Genomic DNA, 12,324 nt, shown 5'->3' with positions numbered 1-12,324 from the left:
CCCTTTGTACGAACAAAAGTAAGAGAAATTTAGGATAAGAATATGAACATGTTCTTGCATGAGGCCCAATGACCCGACACAAGACTGAGACAGGACAGGGCTTAAATACACTGACAACTAATGAATGAACAGAAAACACCTGGGGAGAAACACGRGGGTGATCATCAAGGTAATGTGGGGCAGCTGAGCAGAGACACACAGGGGAACATAGAAAACACTAGGAAAACCAAGGAAAATGAATACAGACWATGACAGTAAAATCACTACAGATATTTCATAMGTCAAGTACTGCTTGGATAAGATAAAGCTAAAGTTAGGATTTCACATGAAAAATGTGCTTGCTGTGCAATACTCTTCTTCTTGTACCAGCCGTAATTAGGGGTGCACCAAATCCAGTTTTCTTGCCGATTACCCATCTTTTAAAATTCTGACCTGCCGATTCCAATTTTGGCCGATACRATTTTTTACTTTGAACAATACCCTTGAAACAATACAAACTTGTATTAACTGATATTAGGTAGTGCTCACAGAAGAGCAAAAGAGGATAGTGGCAAATTTTCAGCCCTTCGTAGAGGTAGAAAAGCCTAAATTCTCCGCAAATCTTCTGATCTCCAATCTCCCAAAAGTAAGGAAATTGGCGCAGATAAAGCAGCTTGTYGATTTATCGGTGCACCCCTAACTGTAATACATGTTGGTATTAAAGAAAACTGCAGTGAGTGGTTCATGTCTCAAGCACTGGTATAAATGAGATTTTGAACAAGCCACAAGTCAAGCACCAGTATTATGTTTTGACAAGGTGGACAGACAAGACGACCAATACAACTCCTGTTACACGTAAAAGTGCAACAAGTCCGACACAATGCTGTGGAACAGTGCATAGTGAACATACCAACAGAACCACATCATCTGCAAAAAGCAGAACTCAGACCCTGAAGTTCCCAAACTGAAACTACACATTTTCCTTTCCATGACTACATCTTGAGATCCCGTCTACAAACAGGACTGGACAGAAAGGGCAGCCCTGACAGAGTCCAGCCTGCACTCTGGGCCTCAAAATAAGGACCCAGCTCTCACGGTGGTTATACAGGGACTGGGTGGCCCTAAAGTGAACCCAGCACCCCATAATCCTTCAACATCCCCGATAGAATGCCTCAGGGAACATGGTTATAAACCTTTTCCAGACCCAAAAGACATATGTGGACTTGACAGTTAAACTCCCATGACCCCCTTCAGCAACTCTGCATGGGTAAAAATCTGGTCCCCGACCTGGCTGAAAGCCACACTGCTCCTCCTGAATCCAAGCAATCGTTTGGTCCCTGAAGTCAAGATTTAGACCAACATGTAATTTAAACTTCTCAAGAATTAAGTCAAATCTATTAATAAAATAATATCAGGAACTAACTTGTCCCTGGTACTCTTTTAATAATAGATTTGACTTAATTCTTAAATGATACTTTCTATACAGCAGAAACAAGTCTTTTAAGACTGGAACTAAAGGTCAAGTTTACCATTGAAATGTTAACTGAAAGACTAAAAATTTAAATCAAAACTGGGGGGTAAAACCTGGATCTGTCTCACAAATGAACCACAGTTAAAATTTTACGACAGCTCGCTTTACATTTTAGAAATGGTTGTGTTGTGTTGTTTTGTGTTGTGTTTAGGGCTGAAAATTCATTCAAAACATTTGTTTTTAACATCTTTTTGATAAATCCTCAGGTTTTTTGACATCACTCCTTTGGGACAGATCCTTAACAGATTTTCAGCTGATACAAACATCATTGATCAGGTAAAAGGACAAAAACACGCATATTTTAACAGATTTTGTTGCCCAGTCAGTTGTAAAAAAGTGTAATTGTTGTAGGTTTACCAGTTGTTAGTTGTTTTAGTTGTTGTTGTCTTTCTAACTTCATCAACTCTTTCTCTTTTAGCACATCCCTCCAACACTGGAGTCTTTGACCAGATCCACACTTCTGTGTTTGACTGCCATCGGGGTCATAGCTATAATCACACCGGCATTTCTTGTCGCCTTAGTTCCCCTCTCTGTGGCTTTCTACTTCATTCAGAAGTATTTCCGGGTCGCTTCCAAGTGAGTTCACAGCAGGGGTTTTACATTTGTGTTTGCACTGTTTCTTTGCACTGTTTGCACTGTTAATTTGGATACAGAAAGCAGCATATTATTGCAGCAAGATTTGAAAAATCTCATCTTTAAAAGTTATTTTTGATTCTTAGCGAGCTTCTTTAGTGTGCCTCACGGAAATCCCCAGGAGACAGACTATCTTGTGAAYTTTTAAAGTGGTTTTGATCAGTATTTCTCAAGCCATTTTGAAGGTCTTTCAAAGACTTTCTTTGGACATTGGCGACTGTTTTTATCCATTTTCAGTTCAGAACCTGACCAGTTTCAGAGATTTTTGTTTGTTTAATTCCCTCAACCCTGACCTTTATTAAAGTATAAAAGGTTTCTAAACACAATTTGTTCCTATTTAGTTTAACAGGCAGGATTTAGGATCTTGGCTCTAATTAGTTGTTTCCCAAAAATCTATTAGCTGAAAATGTTACCACCACCCACCAACCTAGTTTTATTTCTGGGACTACAGATGTAAATTAGCCTTAGGCTAAATCTGGTGCAATGTATCAAATTATGTTTTAATTGCACACTGTCCTGAACAAATAAAATCATTCATTCATTCATTCATTCATTCATTCATTCATTCATTCATTCATTCATTCATTCATTCATTCATTCATTTTCCTCAAAGTCCCCCTTTCTTAWTTCCAAGCTAAATTGAAAAAGAAATTCAAAAAGGTCAAACTTAATTTTCTCACCACAAAAATTGTCCGATCAGTGTGTGAGCTTAGGCTCAGGTTTTAAACAAAATAAAAAATGGAGACCCTACCTCCCACCTGGTTTCAGCAGGTTACCGCAACAAAGGGGTGAGTGTGGCCTTTGTTTACAAGAGTCTGTTTTTTTTAATCTAATATAAACAATGTGTTCCCACCTTGTCCTAGTGCTGGGAGTTAAAGTCAGTTCAAAGATGGTGCCATAGTGCATTTTTGTGATCAAAGACAAATTTACTTACTGTGTTTTCTGGACAATACTTTAGCCGTTCTGGAGAATAAATCACATCAGAACAGACATTTAGTCTGGAATAACACAGAACATAGCTCCTGCAATCCCGAATAGCCTTAACACAGATGGATGGCACAGATGAAAGTAACTTTATATGAATCTTTTGCAACGACTGTATTGTTCAGTACTTTTCCTTCAAGTTTGGTGTAGTCTATTGTTGTTATTGTTGCAAATAAACCAAAATAAGATTCACACGTTTTAAATATTTTGATCTCCACCGGTGCWTATAGCGAGGCGGCTCTACGCTCAATACAAATACAACCAGCTGGGTCCAATGCTTTCCAATAAGCAAGTTACCGTTAAGTTCACCAATCTCATTCCACATCACGTGATTACTTTTCTTCATTTCATTCAGTGCAGTAAGAGTAACCTGATTTTTTTCGCCAGTCCCTCACAAGATTCTCACATGACCAGCCAAACTAAGAAAAAAAGTGTGAATTATAGTCAGGAAAATACAGTAATTTTTTTTGTGAATRTGTGTAAATTGGCTGCAAGGAAAATGGGGGGTYGGGGGTGGGGCACCACCTAAAATYTTGCCTAGGATGCCAAATTCTCTGTGTCCCCGCTTSGCCACCCCTGGCATAAAAAAGTCTGGCTCCACCCCTGGTTCGAAGGGAAAATCTGTGAAMTCTGAACTGTGACTTCTCGGGGGTCTATTGTATTTTTAAAGGATTACAAGAAAGTCGTGCTGCGTGGAAGCAAAAATAGGAAATGAAAGGGTGGCCTACAAATCAATGTGCATCTAATTGTTTACAAAAATGCCTTTCTTCCCTTCTCAGGGACCTCCAAGACCTTGACGACTCAACACAGCTGCCTTTGCTCTGCCACTTCTCTGAGACTGCAGAAGGTYTGACCACCATCAGAGCATTCAGGTACATCAAGCATCTCCACAATCATCTAAACATGTATTCAAACRATGTTTTTTAAAACTGTCTTTATTGTGATGTCTTCATAATTTGAGTTATGGAGTTGTTAATATTAACAACAATGCCTGTGTTGTGATTGAGGCGTCTCTTCCWGCTCTTGTTGTAGTCGTTGTTAATTACGGGTCAAATCAGCAGAAGTCATGTCTAATATTTCTGTCGTCACACTCTTTCCCATCGTTGCTGTTATCCAACTTTAAACAGCTCTCACGCTTTGAGTCGGGGAGAGGAGGGGGGTCCTCGGGGAAGAGAGGAAGAAAAACACATACACACAAGTTAATAACAGGAACACACACAGGCAGTAAATCAGGGGATTGTTCACAGTATCATTACCCTGTGGTCCCCCTCGAAACCCYGTCTGGTTTCTGAGGCAGAAAACTTCAGATAAAACTAAAACGCATCAAAACGTTTTTTTTTAAATATGCTTGTRTTTGTGTTTCTGCTTCCTGTTTGCATCACGTCCAGTTTTTGGTCCCTAATGATTGATAAAACATGTGTTTCAGACACGAGGCGCGATTTAAACAGCGGATGTTGGAGCTGACTGACACCAACAACACAGCCTACCTGTTTCTGTCTGCCGCTAACCGCTGGCTGGAGGTCCGAACGGTGAGGAACGTCTCCAAGCARCTTGGCATAAAAACATAAACTGTCTTTCCCTTTTAAAAGCTAAAGTTGTAAACTTCTTCTTTGTCCTGTTGGTCTACAGGACTATCTGGGAGCGGTGATTGTGCTGACAGCAGCTGTAGCATCAATATGGATTTTACCAAATAGTAATAGTGGCCTGGTGGGCCTTGGCCTCACATACGCTCTCACTGTGAGTCTTTTGGGCTGTTTATTATTTTAGTACATCATCATACGAACGTTTCAGTCTGTGCTGAGTCCTTCCTAAACTCTGTGTGAACCAGCTGTCTTGGAAAAAAKACTTTTAGGGTAGGTTCTGGGGTGTTTGCCAGAATTCGATACTTAACCTAACTACACTACAACAAATATTTTTTTGAGCTGATATAATTCATTTAAAAAGAAATTTACTTTCCCAAAGCCAAAGTAAAAAAAAAAAAATGCTGAAATTCCCATACTGCACCAGTAGGTGGCAGTGATGTCAACATTAACGACACATTAAAGCACAAAAGAAGAATTAAAAGTCTGTTGATAAGGTACTTTCTGAGCTATAAATGTACTTCGTTACTACACACCTCTGGTTTTTACCCACTATCTTTTTCTATAACATCTCTACTACAGCTTTAATCACAATTATTGGGAATATTTCCTAATATGCAAATTAGGTGATGATGGTAATTAGTGAATTTAGCAGCTTTTASGACAGCTAATAGTGACTTTTCTTATTGAGTTGTCAAAAAGGCGTAGTTTAAAGCACAGGACAGAAGTCTTCCCCCAGGCTAAGCTAAAAACTAGCCTAACTTGGACTGCTTTTATATTATTTTGTATTTTTATTTCAGTCTTTTAAAATAGCTTTTTCTCAAAAATGTCAAATTGGTGTGAAAAAATGCATTAGCTAATATTAATCCTCTAAACTTTTTTTGACACCAAGCAACACAGATTCATTCCCATTGAGAATATTTTAAATGTGATGAAGCAGCTCAAGGCTCATTCTGTCCAAAGATGGCCCAACAAAATATCAGTGAGTGTCTTTTTGTTCCCAGTAGGAAGTGTTTAGTTTAGAAGTTCTAAAGACAGACTGTTAGCATATATTWTCTTAGTTTATTAAAAATGAGCCAGACATTTTGTTTGTCCCTTTGCAGGTCACTAACTACTTAAACTGGGTTGTGAGGAACATGGCCGACCTGGAGGTCCAGATGGCAGCTGTGGAGAAGGTCAACAGCTTCCTCAGCACAGGGTCTGAGAACTACGAGGGGTCTATGGGTAAACTCTGCTGCTTCTCATTGGCTGCATTCCATTTACTCTGGAAATCAGAGCTCAGATCTGGGAATAATGTCACATTCAACTTCACTATGTTCTAGTTGGAAACATCAGTAAGATTAGCTTATTATGCTTAGYGATCATGCTAATGTTTGCATCCAAACAATTAGGAATGTCCCTATCAAGACTTTTTAATTGATTTATTTAACCCCAAATACAGATTCCACTCATAAAAATGCACCGGRCACTGTTTACTGTCTCACAAGTAAAAGTTGCTAATTCTTATGTCAGATATTACATCTTAGCTGGAAAATACCTGATCTGAAGTTATGAAAACACGCTTTGAATTTATCCCAACATGACCAGTTAAAGCTGTTCCCATTTTCCCATTTTTCTGTTTTTGCACCTTCTGAAAAAATAACGTCCCAGTGATCGCTACAAATAAAGTTTTAGATACATCAAAATCTAAAATGCTTTGCACAGTGTGTTCAAATAACTTGTATTAAGTGAAATAATCAGATTTTTATTTTAGCTTTGGATGTAATCTTACTGTAAAYGCTGAAACAGAAATCCCCGATTTAACATAGTTCTGTTAAACTAAACTTCAAAATCATATAAACCCAAACACAAAGTTTAAATTGATTTCAACAGGGTGTTTTATTGTTGCAGCAAATCCTAATTTCTTTACAAATAAACTAGTTTATTGTGCTGAATTTGATGTTCTAGATCAGTTTTTGGAGGTGTGTGTAAAAACTAGGACTGCACAGTGTTACAAAAACATGCAAGGGTGATATTAAATATTGCAGTAACTAGTGATAAACCCACATTTTGACGTTGMTGTTTCTCATAATTCAGAAATATTTTTAACATGACTTGTAGCTCTTTGTCTTTAGGCCTAACGTTTCTGTCTAYGTGTTTTCTTAAATGTGCACTCAGGGGTGAGGCACAGGTGTGGTTATTATGGTGACCCTAATGAGCCACCTGCAGTAGCATTAATGGTTTTAATCTTGTTCTGTTTGCACTTCTTACACAATTTCTAAATCAATAGTCGACATTTTGCCAGTTTCGTTTATTAAAAAAAGATCCAAATTATTATTAGGTTTTATAGAAATGTTGGTTTTTGCTGGAGTTTTACACTCATTTTTGGTCTAACTTTAGTAAAAGCTAATCTGTCATAAAAGACACATTTAGCAGCCATTTGTGACGTACTTTTCACACTTACAGAAAATGTTCGGTTGAATTGGAATCAGAGTGAAACCCACCCCCTTTGCTGCATTTTTCTCTCCTTCCAGACACGTCTCAGGTCCTTGAGAACTGGCCTCAGGATGGTGAGATAAAGATCCAGGACCTGTGCGTGCGCTATGATCCCTTTCTCAAACCGGCGCTGAAACACGTCAACGCCTACATCAAACCAGGCCAGAAGGTAATTAACACGATGCRGTGAGGAGAGTGGAAAGGAGCATGAACCACCATCACAACCTGAGTAAATTATATAATTTTGTTACTAAAAATCAAAAAAAAGCCTAAAAGCATTATGTCTATTAGAAAATGTGACATCTAAACCCGATTGATTATGTATCATTTATGCATTAAGTTTCAGTTTTTGTTCATATAGCAGACAACAGCTACATTGGGCAGTAAATGGTAAATCACACACTGTTGAAATGAAWGTCGGACCTCAGTGTATTGCAGCTATAACTAGTGAGATATAACTTTAGTCAGAATACAAATTACATTCTGGTGAAACAGACAAATCGTAGGTACAGTGATAATAACATGTTTTTAAAACTAATAATCATTGAAAATTTGCCAAAAGGCTTATAAGAGATTCTGTAAATATGTAGAAGAAGGTTCAGAAATCAGATGAGGCTACAACAGAAGGTTTTGTCTATCAGGGGCAACAGGTTCAAACCCAGCACATTTTGATGCTGCAMTCACTAYCCCCACAGTGAAGCACGGTGGTGGCAGCATCATGCTGTGTGGAGGTTTTCATCAGCAGGGACTGAGAAACMGGTCAGAGTTACAGGTTCACCTTGTARAGGGATGAAAACCTTAAACACACTCTTGAAGCAACACTCCAGGGGTTTAAGGAGAAACGGTTAAATGCCCTGGAAAGGGCTGGGTTAAAATAATGAAGTCAATATTTGATCAATTTAGATTTATAGGGCATGACATCAGTTTTTTTTCTCCCACGACGTTACCCTCATTAGTCTTGTACATGATCAAGCAGAGGTGTGTTTATATGTTTTGTGTCACTCCTGGCTTGCCATACATTTACACACAGTTGCTGTTCAGCCAAGTACACAAGTGATAATGAAATAAAAGAAACTGAAGAATCACTAACATTACCAGCCGATTCTCTGCAGGACATGAAGATAACAGAGACCATGGTAACTTTTTTTTACACAGATTTACAGTATGCCTGTACTCTGTTGTGAAAAACAAAGCCTTCAAGCCTAGTCCTGGGATGGTCCAACTGAGAATCTTTGTTTTGATATACAGATTTTTAGACACAAGGGGTGCCARTCCAACTTAAAGGAGCTAGAGCTGTTTGTWTGAAGAATGGATAAAATGTCCAGTGAAAAGGTGGACTAAGATCATGGAGACGTGACTGAAGTATTGTCATGAGGGTGTGAATACAAATGATTTTATGAATATGATTAAGGCATTATGGGTGAATATCTTATCTATTGTAAAACTAACCAATAGTTTGAAATAAGATCTTACAGGATGCCTGAGGATTAGGTCTAAATGTAGATTTTTTAATTTATTAATTTTTTTATTAATGCTTCTGTTTTTCTAAAACTTGTAAACTGGAGTTTTCCACATGTACCTGCCACCCTGTTATCACCCAGGTGTGTTTTATCTCACAGCCATGCAAGGTGACCTGAAGTTTATTGATTATAACTTCTTCTGCTGCTTCGTCAGGTGGGGATCTGTGGCCGTACGGGCAGTGGGAAGTCGTCTCTGTCGTTGGCCTTTTTCAAYATGGTGGATATTTTTGAAGGTGGGTCTGCCACTTTGTCAAGAAGGAGCCACTTTTCTGCCTTCCTTTAAGTCTACTCTTCTCATTTTGATTTATCTTGCTGTCTTTTCAATGATGCAAGACATTTTTAGGTCATACTCCAAATTCTTGGAAAATTTACTGAATATCTGTTGTTGCATGACCTAGTGATGAAGACAACCCTATCAAATTTCATTTTTTAAGTTGCTACAATGCAACATGTAATGTTTTCAATGACACTATTCAAACAAAGGACTTAAACATTACCAGCTGTGAAACCAAGTTATAGCCATTTTTGTGTTCTCTAAGGTGAGTTGGAAGTGGTGGCCATATTGAAAAGTTAATCAGACATCAATGTGCATACAATGTTTTATTTTTTCTTTTTCTTTTCTTGAAACTTTGTTTACACTCGGTCCAGTGGTTCATGAGGTAACTGACAGAATCCAAATGATTAACATTTTAAACAGTAACCTTGTCCAACCTGCTAAAGCTTAGGATATGTGATGCAAATGGGTCCCAGCTGCTACCACACTCAATTTTACTATGTTTCAACTGTTCTTGTGTTTTACTTAGGTTCTGGAATTTGGTTAAAGACCAAAATATTTTGGCATAGTTTGACTTTAGTATGTAAATATTTTAAGAATGCCCTGACACCAGCAGTTTTTTTAGTAGAGCACGTAGAAGATGTTGGTACCAAACTGTATTGTACTGTATGTGTACCTTTCAGTGGTGGGCACAGCTAACCAAAAGGCTAGGTTCACTAAACACTAATCTGCTAAACAAGAATCTTAGCTCTGCTAACGCTAAACAGATACAAACTAAGGGTGAAGCTAATGCTAACTGCTAAAWTGGCTGTCACTCACCYTGTGTCACACATCTTCATCTCCTTCCAGTTGAAGACTGGTGGGACTAACGCAAACCCGCTGTTTGTCTTCCATTGGTTTAATTTGAAAGTGGGTGAGATCCTCTGTGGGAAATCAGCCAATCCAAACCACTGAGAAGAAGTATTAGGAGCTCAGCAGACAYGGTTTCACYGGGTGTTGGCTAGTTGTTGCTGCTGATAGCCTGCAGGAGTCAYRGGGTGGGCTGGAGGGGGTGGGGGAGGTGTGCTCTGTGATGAGGAAGCTCGGTTCGGAGACACAGCCCAGAGGAGGAGCTGATCCCAAAAGGTGGTTCTAGTCCCAACCAGTTGTATTTGCTCCCCTGCCTGGCTGCCTCAGGACAGCACAGGATTTCTCAAACATACATGAATGAGTCAAAGTAAGGCTCTGGGCATGTTTTTGATGAGAGGATAACATTAWAACATGATATAAAGCTCAAAAAAKTTGAKTTTACATGATATTCCCCCTTTAAGAAAAGTTGATTGACAAACACTGTCAAACTGTAGGTGATAAACTCTTTTTCTAAAATATTTTTCTAAAGGCTTTGGTGAGGAAGATTTTTTAAATGATTCACACTGATGTGGCAGATCCAAAAGCTATAAAYGCAGTCATTTTTATTGTCTTGTCCCAAACAGTCAATTACAGTAACAGGAAATTATCTAAAGCAGAACCATAAYAGCCTCTTAAACAGTTTTCAGCGTCAAATATAGACATCTCCAGTAAACGTGTAATAAACACTCTGCTCTAATGTTCCTGATTTATTGAAGTGACTTTTGTTCAAACTAAAGTTCAACTTGCAGGTAAGAAATCACGTATGTTCCTTTAAAAGGTGTTCTGTGTCACCTTTAAATATCTGTTCTATTTGTCTGATAGTGACGYATGTTTATGCTGGAGAAACTATCCCACTTTACTGTTCAGCTTTGTGTAAACACTTGTGCAGGTCCCTCTTTTTGTTCTTTGTGTGTGTCGCTTCACTCCCTAAAGGACCTGAAGTAGACCCTTACACCACAGGATAAAAAAAATAGTTGAAAAAACTAAGCTCGTATTTCTTCATGACAGTAGTGATAAAGCTGCTTTATTTGCTGTGCTTTAAAACCAAGTTGTCGTCATTTTCTGTTTTTACTCTTAAAGGATGATGAAAGCGTTCGGACAGATTCTTCAAAGATGTGATTACAGCAACACTTTTTCCATATGCTCACACGCACAGACTGGAGGTTATGTAATTCAAGTATAAGTTAAGAGCTTTGTGTCAGCAGTGTTTCCTTTTAAAGAAGTGAAATAAAAACCAGAGAATCAGCTCCTCTGACTCAGCTGTGCTGCGCACCCTCTCTGTTCCATTACACCGAGGTTAGACTTTAAACATGAATTCAACAGGAAAACAGGACTGATGAGTTTAAGTAAAACGTGTTTAAAAGTTATGTTGATGACTTGGTCTAAAACCCACACCAACAAGGATTTGAGAAACTGTTTCAAATCCACCTGTTGTCGTTTAAAATTGTACCCGTACCGCAGTCACAGTCAGTGAAACTGCAATGGAAAATTACATTTTCTCACAATCAAGTTCTCAGCTAAACTCCAACAATCACATCCCAGTGAGATATTACCTTGACTTTTTAATTCACTTCTATGCTGACGATACTGTGATTTACTCTACTGTTTCCACTGACTCCAGCAGCRTTTTGATACTGTTTAGGCGAATTTGTGCAATTCCAAACAATTTTTTATTCATTATAAAAAGCATAACTTTTGACATTCTCCAATTCAAAAGTCCCTGACTCTGTCAGCACTAGTTGAAGAGTCTAAGTCAGTATGGTTGATAGACAGCCAACAACAATGCCATCATGTTGTTGTTCGAAATTCGTTTTTCTCTCCCAYGAATTTCTGACCCAAAGAGTGGGGTCGAAAAGTTTGTGACAAGAAGGGGCAGAAGAGTCTACGCTGCAGACAGAATCACACAATTTTCATCATKAAACTTCAACAATCTCATCCAATTTTGGCAGTTTAGATGGAGCATACTGGGTGCTTAATCTTGAGTTTGTCTGAATGCCACCGTTACACTTTTGGGTTTCTGCTTTGGTTTCTTTTGATTATTGATGAATATGAGGTTAAGAAAATACCTGCACAACATCACCTTTTTATTAGCACACACTGCAGGATCTCCARCACTGGGTTGTCATAGATTCACCAGTTCTCAAATATGACTTAAATGTAGAAACATTGCTGTTCCAGGTAAACCTCACACACCTATCTTAATGCAATTATATTTGTGACCCAGTAGTAACATTGTACAATCTCATGTTAGAATATACAAATGGTGCAGGTGTTGAGTCCAATAGGACAGAATCACCTTGGTTTGTTATTTGCAGGCATGTAWGTGCAGTGTGTACTGGTACTGCTTGTGGTGATGTTTCATATGAAACTGCTATGGCTGAGGCTTAAAGAGTAACTTACCCCAAAATTAACTTTTTTTAGCTGATAAACTGCCTAGAATGTGTCTAAAATGTTATATAG

General features: G+C 38.4%; 1 protein-coding gene across 1 annotated transcript in view; it reads left to right on the top strand.

The window, feature by feature from the left end:
* Positions 1–12,324, top strand: part of abcc9 (ATP-binding cassette, sub-family C (CFTR/MRP), member 9) — a 72,323-nt gene that overhangs the window by 48,698 nt on the left and 11,301 nt on the right. Inside the window, exons 27-34 of the mRNA XM_014030065.1 lie at positions 1,717–1,786; positions 1,929–2,086; positions 3,907–3,999; positions 4,554–4,656; positions 4,757–4,864; positions 5,811–5,931; positions 7,221–7,351; positions 8,857–8,935. Of these exons, the coding sequence (XP_013885519.1) occupies positions 1,717–1,786; positions 1,929–2,086; positions 3,907–3,999; positions 4,554–4,656; positions 4,757–4,864; positions 5,811–5,931; positions 7,221–7,351; positions 8,857–8,935 (863 nt within the window). The remainder of the gene's footprint in view (positions 1–1,716; positions 1,787–1,928; positions 2,087–3,906; positions 4,000–4,553; positions 4,657–4,756; positions 4,865–5,810; positions 5,932–7,220; positions 7,352–8,856; positions 8,936–12,324) is intronic.

The sequence above is a fragment of the Austrofundulus limnaeus genome, unplaced genomic scaffold (assembly GCF_001266775.1).
Source record: "Austrofundulus limnaeus strain Quisiro unplaced genomic scaffold, Austrofundulus_limnaeus-1.0 Scaffold994, whole genome shotgun sequence".
Taxonomy (NCBI): domain Eukaryota; kingdom Metazoa; phylum Chordata; class Actinopteri; order Cyprinodontiformes; family Rivulidae; genus Austrofundulus; species Austrofundulus limnaeus.
The sequence above is the reverse complement of the archived record's forward strand: the minus strand, read 5'-3'. Positions and strand labels throughout refer to the sequence as shown.